This window comes from Styela clava, chromosome 6, assembly GCF_964204865.1.
Source record: "Styela clava chromosome 6, kaStyClav1.hap1.2, whole genome shotgun sequence".
NCBI classification, from domain to species: domain Eukaryota; kingdom Metazoa; phylum Chordata; class Ascidiacea; order Stolidobranchia; family Styelidae; genus Styela; species Styela clava.
The window spans coordinates 3,919,379-3,936,627 of NC_135255.1; the positions used below are offsets into that span (position 1 = coordinate 3,919,379).

General features: G+C 33.1%; 1 protein-coding gene across 1 annotated transcript in view; it reads left to right on the plus strand.

The window, feature by feature from the left end:
• Positions 1-17,249, plus strand: part of LOC120331262 (uncharacterized) — a 119,010-nt gene that overhangs the window by 49,988 nt on the left and 51,773 nt on the right. The window contains exons 84-111 of the mRNA XM_078113790.1: positions 4,813-4,988; positions 5,102-5,263; positions 5,792-5,914; positions 6,246-6,512; positions 6,854-7,153; positions 7,333-7,466; positions 7,712-7,832; positions 7,967-8,230; positions 8,534-8,800; positions 9,112-9,429; positions 9,981-10,259; positions 10,394-10,487; positions 10,863-11,068; positions 11,380-11,679; positions 11,757-11,899; positions 12,092-12,236; positions 12,456-12,604; positions 12,912-13,047; positions 13,213-13,322; positions 13,421-13,601; positions 14,121-14,256; positions 14,625-14,761; positions 14,918-15,048; positions 15,334-15,460; positions 15,823-15,948; positions 16,223-16,363; positions 16,817-16,939; positions 17,031-17,183. Of these exons, the coding sequence (XP_077969916.1) occupies positions 4,813-4,988; positions 5,102-5,263; positions 5,792-5,914; positions 6,246-6,512; positions 6,854-7,153; positions 7,333-7,466; positions 7,712-7,832; positions 7,967-8,230; positions 8,534-8,800; positions 9,112-9,429; positions 9,981-10,259; positions 10,394-10,487; positions 10,863-11,068; positions 11,380-11,679; positions 11,757-11,899; positions 12,092-12,236; positions 12,456-12,604; positions 12,912-13,047; positions 13,213-13,322; positions 13,421-13,601; positions 14,121-14,256; positions 14,625-14,761; positions 14,918-15,048; positions 15,334-15,460; positions 15,823-15,948; positions 16,223-16,363; positions 16,817-16,939; positions 17,031-17,183 (4,949 nt within the window). The remainder of the gene's footprint in view (positions 1-4,812; positions 4,989-5,101; positions 5,264-5,791; positions 5,915-6,245; positions 6,513-6,853; positions 7,154-7,332; positions 7,467-7,711; positions 7,833-7,966; positions 8,231-8,533; positions 8,801-9,111; positions 9,430-9,980; positions 10,260-10,393; positions 10,488-10,862; positions 11,069-11,379; positions 11,680-11,756; positions 11,900-12,091; positions 12,237-12,455; positions 12,605-12,911; positions 13,048-13,212; positions 13,323-13,420; positions 13,602-14,120; positions 14,257-14,624; positions 14,762-14,917; positions 15,049-15,333; positions 15,461-15,822; positions 15,949-16,222; positions 16,364-16,816; positions 16,940-17,030; positions 17,184-17,249) is intronic.

A 17,249-nucleotide genomic window follows, 5' to 3' on the forward strand; every position in this document is an offset into this window, starting at 1 on the left:
TTTTTTATTCCAGTTACTGAAAAGTCACTTATTGAATGTCCCAGTTTGTTGAAGTGTTCTCCCACTACTAAATCATATTTCCTTTTCGTAATACTTCTCAGATGTTCTGTTATACGATATTTTAACGACCTTCCGGTCTCGCCGATATACTGCATCCCACATTTCTTACAGTTTATTAGATAAATAACATTATTTGATTTACAACTTATCCTTTCGTTAATGTTTATATGGACTCCCGTCACGTTCCCGGTACTTATTTTTGTTTCTTCGGAATATTTACAGGTGGTGCATGCTTTTCTATTACATTTATAAAAACCAGATTGTACTTTCTGTGATATTACTGGTTGTAGTTTAGCTCTAACCAGTCTATCGCGTAATGTAGGGCACTTTCTATATGCAATTTTCGGAGGTTGAGGGAAAATCTCTTTTAGTCGTGCATTGTTGTCAAGAATATATTGGTAGTCCGAAAATATTTTTCTAAAGTGCGGTTGGTTTGGGTGGTAGTTGGTAATAAATGGCAATAGTTGCTGACCTTGTTTTGTACTTTTCGGTGTTAAAAGGTAATCTCTGTTCATTTCTTTTACCAATTTTATTGTTTTGTCAATAGAAGTCTCTTCGTAATTTCGTTGCATGAGATAGCGTTTCATAATTCCTGCATGCTTGTCAAAAAATTCGACATTTGAGCACGATCTTCTTATTCTTATGAAGAGTCCCTTTGGAATGTTTGCAGTAATATGTTTGGGGTGGCATGAGGAGGGTAAAAGATATTGGTGAGAGTCCGTGTCTTTAGTGTAAATTTCCGTTTCCAATTTGTTGTCTATGATATGGACTTTTACGTCTAAAAATGTAATGTTTTCCGTTGGGTATTCGAATGTGAACTTGATAGAAGGGTGTATTGAATTCGCATGGTTTATAAAAGATATAAGCTCGGTTTCGCCGTGTGACCAGATCAGAAAACAGTCATCGATGTATCTATAGTAGTATTGTGGCCTAATCTTCGCTGTTTCTAGAATCTCAGACTCTAAGTATGCCATAAATATGTTTGCATATTTGGGAGCCATCTTAGTTCCCATCGCTGTCCCATTGATTTGGAGATAATGCTTTCCGTCAAATAAAAAATTATTATTATCAAGAACCATATTAACTGCTTCTTTAATATATGGAATTTCCCGTTTTTCTGTGGTATATTTACTGAGATACTTCTCCACCGCTAAGATGCCATCTTTATGTGGAATATTTGTATACAAGGAAGTCACGTCCATGGTTACTAAATAAGATCCTGGCGGAATATTGTCAATTTTTTTCAGAATATTCAGAAAATCCATACTGTCTCTGACATATGATGGTATAACCTCTTTGCACATGAGGTTAGTTAATTTGTAATCTATGAAAGCTGATAATTTTTCCGTTGCAGTTCCGTTTGTTGATATGATTGGCCGACTGGGGTGATTTTTCTTATGCACTTTTGGTTGTAAACGTAAACGACCTGGTTTAGGTCTTTTTGGAGTTATCCCTTTGAGTAGTATGTCATCAATAATGCCGGCTTCCCTCATATTATGACATAATTTGGTTACTTTGTTGCCAATTTGTATAGATATGTCTTTTGGAATGCACTTGTATACCAAGTTATCCGATAGATGCCGCATACCTTCTGTGATGTAGTCAGTTCGGGAGAGTATGCAAGTTCCCCCGCCTTTATCCGCAGGTACTATGATGATATCCCTTGCTGCTCTTTGTTCTAGTTCCCTCAGGGCCTCGACTTCGTCTTTTTTGAGATTGGAAAATGTACGTTTCTTTGATGTCGTTTTCTGGATTTCCCGTTTTAGAGTGTTAGCGAAGTGATCTAAGTCAGAATTTCTCCCAGTAGGCGGTGTCCATCTACTTGGAACACGTAAGGATTTCGGATATGTTTCAGCTACTTCGCTGATGGTTTGACTGGAGAATGGATCAAAAAAGTATTCTCTCAAGCGGTAGTTGCGAATAGTTTTATTAATGTCTGTTTGCAGTTGAAAGTTATCGAATCTGTCGGGAGTAGGACTAAAGCCAAGGCCTTTTTTTAGAACTTTTTGTTGTGACTCAGTTAGATGGACATTGGACAGATTGTACAAAGTTGAGGTCACTGTCGCGATCTCTCCTTTGTTTCGTCTTTTCCTCTTTCTATTGAAACGTCTATTTCTCTTTCGTTTGGTTCTAGTCAAGTTTGGCTGAGTTGATTCCACTGTGTTTATATTTATTTCATTTGATTTAGTTGGGTTTCCGTTTGTTATGACTGTATTCCTCATTTTTCTCATCCTTGTTCTTTTAAGTTTTGCCGTTAGATTTGTTCTAGAAATATCTATCATAAGTCGGATGGCATTCCAGATATCTGCTTTTATTTTTGCTCTTAGTTTATTTTCTATTTCTAACCTGGTATTAGTTATCTCATTTAAACTTGAACGACATTCCTTAAGAGCTTGCTTCGTCAATTGTTTTGAAAATTCTTTATGTAAATTTTGCCATTTGGTCAAGTTTTTCAGCGGGGTGGCACAAGTTTTCGGAGTGAATTCGAGTCCTTTCGGACATTTTCCAGTTACAACAAATTGCTCTAGGTTTAGCTTGTGGTGATGGAGTCGGGCTTCTTTCAGTGTAATTTCTCTCAAGTTGTTGAATTCTTTCTTGTGGTATTTGTATATTTCTTTCTTGCAATCGTTGTCGAGTCCAGAGTTAGAAGGATCCATTATGGATACAGAAGTCCCACGAATACAATAACATAAATTTGAGTTGGGTTGCGCGAGTTTAACTTCCTATCTTTTCCCTATGCCTTTATGCTAGTGGATCCGTATGCGTATACTGCAAGGATACTGTAGCTGGAATAAACATGACTATTCTATTCAATTAAAGAGTCCAGCTGCACACTAACACAAATGTATTTCTGTAACGTTTCGTCCGACCAGAGTCAGACTTCCTCAGACAAGCAGTTTACAACAATGGCAAGAAAGAAAATTTGCTAAATGAATTTGAAATATCAAATCAAGTATGACGTAACAATGCATAAACATTTAATTTGCATTCAGCCGTAGAAGTAATGATTGGGAATATTAGAACCACAAATATCAGTGGAGCTCATTTCAGATGTAATTGAAAAAAATAAAATGAAAAAAGGGTTTTATTATTGCATTTACGAAAATGATGGGTAACTAAATGTAATTGAAATTATGGGCACTTAGAGAACCACGAGGAAGTAAACCAACATTTAAACATAAATCAAGGCTTAGTCTGGTGAGGACCAATTTCAAAATTAAAAAAGGTTAAAAGTTATTGCTGAAGTTTGATCTTAAATAGCGTTAAAATATAATATTAATTCATAATAATAAATGAATAAATTAACCATCTAGCATATTTCGAGTAGGACAAAAGAAAATAAATAAAAAAATTATCGCAAGCACATAACTCCAAGGTTTCGAATTATAATTAAAATTAAACTTGGGACACTTGAAAATAGTAAAATAAAACGCCAATCAAGGGGCGAGTAATAATATAAACTTAAGAAAAAGAGTGATTGTTAAATTTAAATATTATATGACGTTGGAATGAAAATTATTATTAAATAATAATTCTTAGATGAGTCTACAGTCTATTTCTCCCGTGAATTGAGTCCTTTTGGTTCCAATGTTCCGAATTTGTTGATGTAGTATGCTTCTACTGTTTGTCGATAGCCCTGGTCTCTGAATAGTTTTTTTATTCCAGTTACTGAAAAGTCACTTATTGAATGTCCCAGTTTGTTGAAGTGTTCTCCCACTACTAAATCATATTTCCTTTTCGTAATACTTCTCAGATGTTCTGTTATACGATATTTTAACGACCTTCCGGTCTCGCCGATATACTGCATCCCACATTTCTTACAGTTTATTAGATAAATAACATTATTTGATTTACAACTTATCCTTTCGTTAATGTTTATATGGACTCCCGTCACGTTCCCGGTACTTATTTTTGTTTCTTCGGAATATTTACAGGTGGTGCATGCTTTTCTATTACATTTATAAAAACCAGATTGTACTTTCTGTGATATTACTGGTTGTAGTTTAGCTCTAACCAGTCTATCGCGTAATGTAGGGCACTTTCTATATGCAATTTTCGGAGGTTGAGGGAAAATCTCTTTTAGTCGTGCATTGTTGTCAAGAATATATTGGTAGTCCGAAAATATTTTTCTAAAGTGCGGTTGGTTTGGGTGGTAGTTGGTAATAAATGGCAATAGTTGCTGACCTTGTTTTGTACTTTTCGGTGTTAAAAGGTAATCTCTGTTCATTTCTTTTACCAATTTTATTGTTTTGTCAATAGAAGTCTCTTCGTAATTTCGTTGCATGAGATAGCGTTTCATAATTCCTGCATGCTTGTCAAAAAATTCGACATTTGAGCACGATCTTCTTATTCTTATGAAGAGTCCCTTTGGAATGTTTGCAGTAATATGTTTGGGGCTTGTCTGAGGAAGTCTGACTCTGGTCGGACGAAACGTTACAGAAATACATTTGTGTTAGTGTGCAGCTGGACTCTTTAATTGAATAGAATATTTAAAAATGTTGCTTAAATTATTCCCAATTTGGATATTAAAGCTTCATGTACTGCTGAGTTGCTCAAGAATATGTTTGAAGTTATGAGAAATTATAATATAAATTAAACTGATTGATCCCCTGTTCAACTCTTGATTATTCTATTGTTCAGTCTACCACTTCTTCAGTTGATTTCATTGTTTATTATCGGTTAAAAAATTTATCAGCTTTCTTTTGTGCATAAAAGTCTTCTTTAGAATCACACATTTATCTTCTTTTTAAGAATTTATGCCAATTTACGAGGATCATCCAAGATATCTGATATCAAAGTTATAGAACCAACGCAAACATTTGTTGTGTTCAACAATCTAATACCCGGTGCCACCTATGATGTTTTTATACAACCGATCATGAAAGGGGGAGCTGAAGGACCACCATCTCCTCTTATTGATACTTTAAGTAAGTTTAGGCTCTTCTATATGACAATGCATAATAATTTCCAAGTAACATATTTATTACTTTAGCATTCATGGCTCTTCCAAAAATGTACCATTATATATGTTTCTTGTTAGATCCTAATCCACCCACTAGCGGCCGAGTAGAGACAGCGAAGAACAATACGATGGTGTTGGAATTTGAACAGCCAGAAGGAGTGGTAGATGAATACACCATAGTAGTAAAAGCAGATGATACACAGGAGCCAGAAACTGATATGAAGACTGTTAAAAACCCAAGTATGATATAATGCAAAACAGTTCAATTTCAACTTTTTCGCAATGTAGTCCCAATGATTCAAATGCAAAAATTAGCCACACTTTATTCATGCATAAATAGCACACATTTTTGGTTGATTATTAACTTTTTGTTAGAGGTTTATATTTACTGGTTTCTTAAGTTGGATTTCCAGCTAAATTGAATTACAATAAAAATGCAAGTTGATTTTCAATAATTTCAACAACAAAGTCAGAAAATTATTGACAAAATGGAATTTTGAATGAGGCATAAAAGTGTTATGTCATTCAGTCTTCTTTTATGTATACTAAATTGCATAGATTTAATGTTTTAGTTCATCTTCTTCAAGATAGATTGTGAATAAAAATTCTAAATATTATTACCTTTTTTGCTAATATTGCTAATATGTGGACAACATATTATTATCAAGAACTTACATGCAGTCAAACTTGTGCAATAACCTCATTTCAAACGTTTTTGATATAAATTCATTCTGCAGCTGCTATTTATTCATATTTTCATTTATGCAGGGAATCGTAGATCAATTATTGTACAATATGATGAACTTGATCCAAACAAAATCCATGTTTTTGAAGTTACATCAATAAGTAAGAACAAATCCAGCGTCATTGCTACTTTCAGTAACCTTGAAGGTAATTTTTTTATAATGATCCATTAGTCAATGAATTAATCAATATTATCAATATTAATCAATATTTTCATTATGAGCTTTATGAATTTAATTGTTTGCTTATATTTAGTAGTAAGCCACTTTCCTTACAACAAAAAATTAAATAGATGGCTGTCGGTTTGATACAACAGTCTTACAGCAACTGTGTTGAACAATAGACAGCCCTAATGATTACCCAAAGCAATTTATATTAATATATTGTTATCTAGTTATTTTTGTGTGGAATGGGTTTTATTTTTATTGCAAACTGTTTATTTCGTTTTTTTTATTATATTTTCATGTTTTATTTTCAGTTCTGCCGCCCACTGATCTCAAGTATCAACTGGAGCAGAGAGGCAACCTGTTTTTTCTTGTATTATCGTATACCGCACCTGAAAGTCCACGTGATTACTTCCGGATAAGAGTGACATCGGATTATTTACCAGAAGTGATTTCTGAAACAACGAACGAAACAACTTATGAAATTCCTGTCGATGCAGGAAACATATACTTCGTCAATGTTTCCACTGTATACAGAGATGTACATGCATGGATTCCTGCTCAAGCTAAACTTGTTATTAGTATGTTTGTCTGTTAATTTATATCATTTCGTTTTAACTACTCATATAAAATAGCCAACAAATAGCCAATATTTCAACAGAACACCATGGATATTTCAATATGTGCATTGGTCTAGCACTGGTAGCCAAAATGATTGATATAGCTGATGATATTGCAAGTTAGAAATCCTGATTCAAGCTTTCTAATAACTCATTAGACTTCAATAAGTTATTGTGGTTTTGTGTTTACAGTTGTATTCAGAGTGAAGCATGAAATGCTAAATTAAAACCAGTCCTGAATATAATTGTAGGATAAATTGTAGGATTGCAGTCATGCAACTCATATTGTTTATTTTTTCCAGATCCAGTTAACGTTCCAGATTTGATTTTGGACGCTACTCATAACTCTGTTAAATTCTCCTTCTCTCCCCCACCTGGATTATATGATCATTTTGTGATAACAATATCAGAGACATCAGATTCTTCGTTTGTACAATTGAGTCAGAATATTTCAATTGACGATATTGGAACTGATGGAAAATTTAGCGGTGTGTTTGGGGATCCAACAATTGAACCTGAAACTGATTACCAGGTTGAAGTTGTTACTTGGCATCGACAGCTACGAAGTGCAGAAGGTGCATCTGTGAGACTTATTACAACTGGTGAGAGTTTTATTTGCTCCTGTTAAATTAACTGGCTATGTCTGGACTGATTGGAAGGAATGTATCTAACTAAAATGCTATACCTAACAGTAGTTTTCAACAATTTTAGAAGTAAATGTGGAACACATCACATAAAAATATTATTTTTTAAATGTTGCAATATCATTTTTACATTGCAGAATATGATAGAAAGATTGACGATTTTGATGTTTCATCAAGGCCGAATGGTGGAATTCTGCTTGAACTTATTGGTGACTTACCTACATTTGGATCGTACATTGTATCAGTGTGGGATGAAGATAACATTCAACAGGTCAGCCTAAGTTATTGAAATTCAAACCACGAATTTATGGAATTGTGAATCCAGGACAACTAGTACTAGATGATATCTAAAAAAGTTCCGATAGTATCAAAACCTATCTTGCTTCAGTTAAAAAATTTTCTCCGATTTTAAGTAGTTTAAAAGTATAATTTTTTAACAAATAAGTTCACGCCCAATTCTGATGCATCTTTTATCTTAATTAGGTTACAAATAAGTAATCTTTTTTTTTTTTTTAGAATTTTACCTTCCAATTTCCGAAAAGAAGCCCAATTATACTTTCTCAATATTTGGATCGAGGCAGCAGATACAAAGTTCAAATACTTCAGAAAGACTTGCTTGAAAAGGAAGTCTGTACTGGTAAGATGAATGAAAGATATTAATGCAAAATTTTCACTTAAAAATAATGTGGGATGAACCAGAATATAATACGATTTAATTTAAAGATATAAACCGTTCAAGCGCTTTTTCTTACTCACTATTTTCTCTTTCAGCTCCTGCATCGCCAACAGTTGATGACTTCAAGAATCTTCCAACATTCAGATCAGAATTCTCTCTGACGCCAGTAGGACGTGCAGAGGAATATATTGTTATATTATTAGACAGCGCAGGTACAGAAGTCGATAGACAAACTTTGTCCTACGAATCTGATCGAAAAGTTGAATTCCGCCGACTCAAACCAGCATCACGATATTCAGTCAGAATTGAAACGTTGTCTTGTGGTGGATCCGTAACTGCAGGATTTGATTTTACATCTGGTGAGTTTTTTTTTTATTTTGAAACCTTTTAATTTGTTCAACATCTCATCAAAGATTAACAGTATGAAGTTTTAATGGTATATGTCCTGTCAAAAAATGCATATTTAGATGTGTTTCACTGCAAAAAATAAAGCTTCCTAGTTTTACTGCCACAAATTTGTAAAATTATAGCCACTTTTTCGATTTCTTGTGCAACTTGTCCATTGAACAGTATTTGCATATTTCTATCAAAAAATCTTCACAAAAATTCTAATGTTTACTGATAAACTTACAATATTTACTGTGTTAAATCTGATTTTCTAGCACGAGTGCAGTCGCCAAATTTCTTGGACATACAAAATGCTGAAAATTTTGGGCTCATTTTATATTGGACTCCACCAGAAGCACCGCATGAATATTTTAGAATTAGAGCCACGCCAGCCACACCTGGCTCCAGACCTGTTGTGCAAGAGACTGAAGAAAGCAGCTTATTTCTGGAAAATTTGACACCAGGAGAAAGATACACTGTCAGCGTTGTATCGGTTTTCAGGGATATTGAAAGTGATCCACTGAGAGGACGTTCTATTTTAAGTATGATAATTTATGTCTCATATTTTTTACTGGTATGGAATAATAATGAAATAACATTGTTTTATAGAATATTTTGGAGTTAATTGTAATTGAGTTGATCAAATACACATCTTGTTTCTGTTAACTCCCTTTTACATGTTAATATAATAATAATTATAAGATTATCATTATTAATCTGTTCTGATGCCTATAGTTAGCCATGGGACAGCAATGTCCGATACTGAGCAGAGATTTCGACACTGACTGCATCATTGTATTATTCCAACCATGCTTTATGGTTTGAAAACTCTTATCTGTTATTATAAATGCAGGCCCAGCCGATGTGCAAGATGTAACGGTCACAACAGGATTCGTTAGCATCACATTTGACATTGGTCCTCCACCTGGAATATATGAATACATTGAAGCGGAATTAACACCTGTTGTGGACCTTAGTACTTTGGATGAAAACTTCAATCCAGGCAGCGTAAACACAGTGAGAAGATCTGTTTCAAAATTTGAACAAGATATCAATGGAAGACACCAAATTTTATTTGAAAACTTAACTCCCGGAACTGAGTATGCTGTCACTCTTATAACATACAATGAAGATCAGTCTAGTTCTGGATATGGCTTAACTGTTACAACTGGTATGTTGTTAGGTTTTATTGGATATTTTTATCTACTTGTTCAAGATTGTTTTTTTCGCATTCCAGGTTATTATCACAATGCTTGTGAAGCTCGATTATGAAGTATCTACTCATGTTTTCACTTATATCCTATGTCACAACTTGTCAATGTAGTACTTTTCTGTCTCCTATTCCAAACTTCATTTTGAGTTTTATTTCACTTTTCATATGGTGTGTCTGTGTTGCAGATTTTAATTTTTCAATTTTACTATTGCTCAGTCCAAAATAAATTCGTTTATCTTTTTGAAACTTGGAGAAGAATCAATGAACAGAGAATTAAAATATATATAATGTTTCCAAAAAGAATAGGTTTTTCTAATAATAGATACAGATGGACAGAATCAACATTCGTTGTTATACCTCTAACTGATTGATTTGGACTGGTTTTTGTGAAAATTGGCTAAAAAGTCTATCTGTTTTTTTTTTTTTGAATTTTTCTAATATTTTGGACTAATTCACCAGAAACTTTAGTGAAAAGATGTCTAATTCATATGTTTAATTATGTGTTTCAGATGGTGTTCCTGCAGTTACATCAGGCCTCCTTGTTGTTGATGAAAACACCATGCGAATGACCGTAATACCAGTAAATGGCGTGGAAGTATACAGAGTGGTTCTTGCCTCTATTGAGGATCCATTTACTGAATTAGATCGCCGTGCTCTAACCACATTACAGGGTGATGATTTGACAGCAGTATTCTCATCTCTGGTTTGGGGACAACAATATATCATAAATGTCACATGCGTAATTGGAGAACATGTTGGGGAAACTGCAATATTTACAGACGCAATTGGTGAGTTATTGCAGATTTTAAAGTCTATATAGAAAAGTTGTGTATAAGATTTTATGTTATGTCTGATTGCTTGGAAATCCTTACTCTAAAATAGGCAGGAATTATTAATAATCATTTTCCATCATATTTTACAGCTCCTAGGAAAATTAGGGGTGCAACAACAGAATCTGATTTTTGTAGTTTCACTTTGTGCTTTGAACCTGCTGAAGGCATTGTGGAGGCTTATTCGTAAGTATACTCGTCCTATCATGCTATAAGCCGATAGTAATAGTCTCAAATGAAATGTTTTGGGGCATATTTATAGGATGCAATTTGAGGTACAATTTAAGATCTATCAGCAAGACTATTCATAAGTTTGTCACCCGTTATACATTGGTTTGAAATGTTTCAATCATTCCACCTGGTAAAGCCCAACTAATTTGACTTGTTCTTGATTTGTGCAATCGTTGAATTTTTATCGAGCCCAAGAGCTATGACCTGAGAACTAAACTAATTGTTAAACAATTGACTGGTGTGTGTCGTCACTCTTTATTAGAATAAACACATAATCATATTTGAAAAAATACTTTTCACCAATCGTTCTTATATATTTTCAAACACCAGGATAACCTGTACTCCTCGTAACAATCAAACAATAATACTGGATGTGAGATCTATCAATGCAAGCACAGATTTCAACCCCGATACTAATCTGTTTTGCACTATTTACGATGGACCTGCTATCAAACCAGGAGAGAGATACTCTATGTTCATAACTTCTTACAGTAGAGGAAAAGAATCAATACCACACGTGAAAACATCAATCATTCGTAAGATGTTCTTTTTTTAGTATTGTGTATATGATTTTGTATTCTGAATTTTTATCTTTATTCACTGACTTTCAAGTCATTATTGGGCTGTTGTGAATGGTGCATTTTAGGCCTGTTTTATGTTTATATTTTAATACTTTGAATAAATGTGATTTGTCATGACTTATTATTTATAATATGCAGCAGTACCTCACTAATGATCCACACTCTTGAAATGTTCAGAAGATACCTCTAATCGATTAGCTTATTATTTCTTATTTATGTTATATAATGAACTTCAAATGAAACTAGTTAATAACTGTTCTTTTTAGCAAATGCACAACGACCGAATTTACTCTCACTCACAAGTCTTCCTTATGAGCCTACGTTAATTGCAACAATCCGAATGGCTGATGTATGTGACAGAGACACAGATGGTGTTTTGGTTTCAATTAAACAAACAACACCAGATGGAACCGCTCCTGTTATTGAAGAAAGGTTTTTCAACTATTCCGAATCTGACATTGTTACCAACTTCTCAGATTTAATGTACGGTGAAAAGTATGATATTTCAGCTCGTATGGTAATCAAAGGAATCCAGAGCAATGCTCTCGAAAAAGAAAGAGCAATCTGTAAGTTGGGGCTGTGCTTTACTTGTTTGATTTAAAATATACAAAATGAATACAATTAATCTCTTGTGTGTTTTTAGATCCGTACCCCATTACAGATGGCAATGTTACATTAGACAAATGTGTTCCTACACTTGAATTTAGCCCATCAATTGGCAAATTCACACACTACCGTGCTCAGATTTTCCAAGAGACTGGCACAAGAAGATCGAGGGGATCCAGGGTATTTCTATTTATGATTATTAGTTCCTTTTTCTCTTTTTTTTCTCACTATTTCGAAAGCGTGATCTCCAATTTCTCTTTCACTTTTTATTTATTTTTTTCATTTTTAAAAACAAAAAACTAGATGTGAGAGAATTGTAAAAAGGTCTGCATTTTATTTCAATTGGTAAAAATTTGCCCTGTTTTACAACAGAGAATTCAAGCAACTGATTCTGACGATCTTGTGAGCCTGACATTTGATGACACAATTTTGAGGCCTGGAAATAACTATACGATTTTTCTATGGCCTATCAGTTTTTCATTGGAAGGCAACAGAACAGGATTCCCAATCAGTTTACGTGAGTAATTCAAATGTTGCTGCTATTTTATATGCTTTTAGCATATTTATTACTAAATCTTGAAAAATTTACAGGTGATCTTGGCTTGATATTTCATAAAAACAACTTTTCAATAAGATTTATATTTTCTGTTACAATTTTTAATAAACAACAAATTTTGAGCTTTCGGTTCTTTGTTTTTGTATCTGTTTCTTATTCTATTCTAAATGTTCTTTTTAGCGCCTCCACCTAATGCAGTTGCAAACATCAACCCATCATCTGTGACCGATAATAGTTTGAGCATTAATATCGACAACACATCTATACCTGTACCCATTTACGAAGTAACATTAGCAAGACAAGCCAGACCAAGAGATTTCCTTAACAATGTAAGCAATTTAACTTTCAACTCAAACTTACTTTAGCAATACTCGAATACATGTATATCCACTACCACACAATATAATTTCATAGTTTCTATGGAAACCAATAAGACAACATTATATGGCTGTTGCGTCATTTTTTTCTCACCAATGTTCTGGAAATAAAGATCTCATACAAGATAAAATAAAATTTCCTGCCGTAAACGATGTCAGTTCGGTTTCATTTATTTATAAGCATTTTAATTAACTATTTAAATAGTAATTTAGCAAAAAACGTATATTGTTAGGAATGATTAATTTGTATCTTTTGTAGAAGGTGTATTCGCCAACTGAGTCTTTGGAGCCTGTGACATTTGACAATCTAACATCTGGGGAATCTTATCAATTAGAAGTCACAGCATTTGTCTGTGCTGTACCTGGAGACACTGCAGTTCTCATTGCAACCTTGTGTAAGAAAACTGTCATAAAATTTATCGTTTATTGCTAATGTAATTGATATTCAACATTTTTTCCCTCTTTAGCATATCAATTTTTTGAAATATCATGTTTGATTGAGAAAGATTACTTTTCTATGTTGAAAAACAATTTTATAAACATCTTAATCAATTATTTAGTTCCCCAAATAGTTGAAAACATTGAAACATTTCCAACTTCTACAACAATCGACGTCCGTTTTAATCAAGTTGAAGGAGTTGTTGATGATTATCAGTTATGGATTGTTCAAGTAAGATTTTTCTATTTATAAGTCAATTACAATTTCACCGCTCTATCATTTCTGAAATGAAAATTATAACGAAATAAAAATCATAATGTATTATACAGGAAAGTTTCCCATCGCTAATACTGGAAAATGTGACTTTGATACCACCAAGGGCAAAAAATCGTCAAATCACGCACACACTTACAGACGGCCGTTTGACACCTGGGGAATCCTATATCATCTTTGTTAGAAGTAGAAGCAACGATAAGGCTGTTACTTCGACTGGATTCCTAGTAAAATTGGGTAAGTAGATTAACATGTATTGATATTTACTAAATTTGCTTGTGTCCTTTGAACTTTGCTCCTGTATTGTACAAGCAGAATACCTCTCGAATCAGCACTGAATATAAATATATTAAATTATATATCATGTTATGTAATATTTCATTATAGTATATTGTGTTTGAGTTCATTTCATATTACACTTGTTATTTATTACGTTTGAATGTAATGTCTGAATGTGACATTATCTGCTATATTTATGTGGTTTAGTACAGATTAGATCAACGATATAGTTACAGGTTCGTAATACAAGGACCAGCTATTTCATGCTTCACATACAATGCTACACACACTCTGAAAATAAAATAGTGTGATGAGTGTATTCTAATTGTGACACATTCATAAATTTTTGATTATGTTCGAGTGAACTGATTCAGTATCATTAGCGTTTAAAACAAAGTGACTTTTCTGTGTAATCTTTTACTTGGAAATTTTTTTCCTAAAACTTCCTTTTCTTTATATTTCTAACTTCTTTTTCAGAAAACACACCACTTGTGACTGACTATACCATACAGACAACACCAACAACATCTGTGGTTACGTTAACACCACCAGAGGATATAGATGATTATTATGTTACTGTAACACTACAGGATGAAAATAAAATACCAATGTTGTAAGATTTGATGATTTAATATCTTTTCTATCGGTCAAAGATTGGTGAATGTTGTCAAATGGCTTTGGTATGCGTGAAGACTTCAACTTGAGATAGGAAACATTTTGTTGATTATTTTGAGTCATTAATTCTTTATGTAGGTATTTGATTGTGTTATTTCATCTACACATTCACACCTTGAAAAACCCATCTGAATACAGCAAGTTTGCTATGTCTCACATCCTAAAAGAAATATTTTTGCATATCTTGTAAAACAATCATCAAACAATGAGATATCAATTTTTCATCTAGATATTTGATATGAACTCGGTTCGTATGTACCAATTGAATTCATCATCTAACATGTTTTAATTGTGTATGCAATTCAGGAACTCAACAATTGTCTTCACTGACATCAGTTCAACTTCATTCGAAGATCTGATACCTGGAACATTATATTATATCACATTAGTAGCAACGAGGAGAGGAGTTAATAGCGGAGATTCCGGCAGTAACTTCACAACTGGTGTGTCACAATATACTGTTTACTGTGTCATATTTTATATTCTCCACCTGACTGGTCACAAGTTGTAATATACTGATTTTCTACTTCTTGGCAATGGCCAATACTGACAATGTATTTTCCCATTGTTTATTTGTGATCATTAATTTGTTTGTACAGAATTACCACAAATAGTAGCGTTTTCATTGAATGCATCATCAATTACTATTGGAATTACAATTGAACCTCCAGATCTTGAATCGTACCAATCAGATGAATATATTATTGAAATTGCGGACGAGAAGACCTGGGTAACAATTTTTTGTAAAATAAAACAACTACTGGTATGTGGTATGAGATAATAATCAGCCATTCATGTTCAACAAATCTCCAGCTTTGGATATTCCAATCTAATAATTTAAACTAAATACAATCTCTTGTGTTTAACTGAATCTTCAGTTATTTTTATACTTAAATAATTTGCCAACGAATCTTCAGTTTTACCCAATCTAGCTTGACATATTTATCTGAATATTTACCCTGGTGTTACATTAATTCATCGATTATTTCAAATTCAATCAATTTGTTTTGACCAGCGAATACCTGGGACAGCAACCGGTGATGTGTTATCAGATATCACACCAGAATCTCAGTACAATGTCAGCATAACATCTGTTATCCGAGGTGTGGAAGGACCTACCAATACTAAATCGATTTCTACAAGTAAGAACTCATTTATTCGGTTTTCAATGTCCTCTCAAAATAAATGCCATGTTAATAAGTTAGAGACGATTAATTCAAGTATCAAATATTTCTATAATACTTCCGGACTGATGAGCTTACAAAACCATTTTATAATATAAATTTACACTTATGCAATTGTGCAAAATTTTATTCAGTTAATAGAATTACTACCTGGAAATAAAAAGTTGTTGACTTGATATGGGGGTTTAAATAGGTCCCAATGCTTTTCTTATACCTTAATTTTTTATCAACCTAATTATTGGTTTATTCTCAGCATTCATGCAATTATTTTACTATTTCATGTTACTGTGTTGCATCTAAATATTATGCCATTTTTACAGGAAAACTCGATCCTGTGGAGTACATATTTGGAGAGCCAGGAATTACTTATATAAACATAACATTCATACCTGTTGAAATTGCAGATGTATATTTATTAACTTTACGTGGATCCATTGACACTATAGGTATGTCAACTAGCATTATCCCAAAAGACATAAAGAAAAATTGAAGATGTTATGCTGTGATGCTATACTATTTGTTTTACTGGAATTAGCTATGAATATTAGTATTTAGTATTTTTTCTTAACTCTTTACTCACATTCTTCAATCTTGGACTAGTGCATGTAACATTTCTTTTGCTAAATTCTGATTAGTAGTTGTAAATCATAGAAATCATGACATAGTCGCAATGGTTAGAATCGTAGATAATCTATCTATCTAATACATTTTTGTTTTTAGTTGTGACAGTCAATCAGTCAGATGCAGAAAAACTTTACTATTATTTTGATGACTTAATACCGGGAACTTTGTATAATATATCTATAGAAGTTGCTGTTGGTGATATATTCAGTCCGGCAACGTCAATAGAAGTGCAAACTGGTATGTTATACTAATTAACTTGTACATGATTTCACGAAAGCCACAGCATATACACATTCTTTTTGTAGCAATCTTGTATATCTTGGATTCACTTTATTTTTATTCACCGGATATAGCCTAATTCTCTCCATTATACCCGTAGAATAATGCATTCTGTATGTCATTACCACTGGAAAATTGCAATCTTTAGCTTGCTTCACACTGAAATGCATTTTTTTTTTCTGTTCTGTCTTAACGATGTGTATTTTTCGGCATGTGTAAAAATAAACTACTGATTACTTACTGCTTCTTTGGAATATATTTATCTGAATTTGTATTAAAAGCCTGATCAGAAAGAAATGAGCACCAACACTGTATCATTTTCCCGACTGCTGTATATCAATCTAAACACTGTTTATTGTTCCGAACACAAGAGTTCTAATTTTTTTCAAATGTTTTCTTGTTGTTAAACAGGAGAAGTCGTGGCTGTTCAATCTGCCAGAACAGAAACAGGCATAACGTTTGTAAACGTGTCATTCCTTCCTGTTGAAGTAGCAAATTCTTACATTTTGGAAATTGCTGAAAATGCCTTTTCAGGTAGAAAAAGAGTTCTTTTTGAACTTAATGATAAAAATAATGTATCAGATCAATGTTTTTTGATTTCCTCCATTTAACACATTTATTTTAGATAATATCATCAACACAGCGTCAGTTGATCAGTCAACTTCAGAAATTTGGGTTGAATTTGATGGATTAAAACCAAATACAGAGTACAATATCAGTATTTATGCTACTGTGGATGGATATAACAGTTCAAAAATATCTGTTCTGGGAACTACAGGTGTGTGTGTTTGAAAAATGCTTTTCAAACAATACCCATTTTAATGAATTACATTAATTAACATTA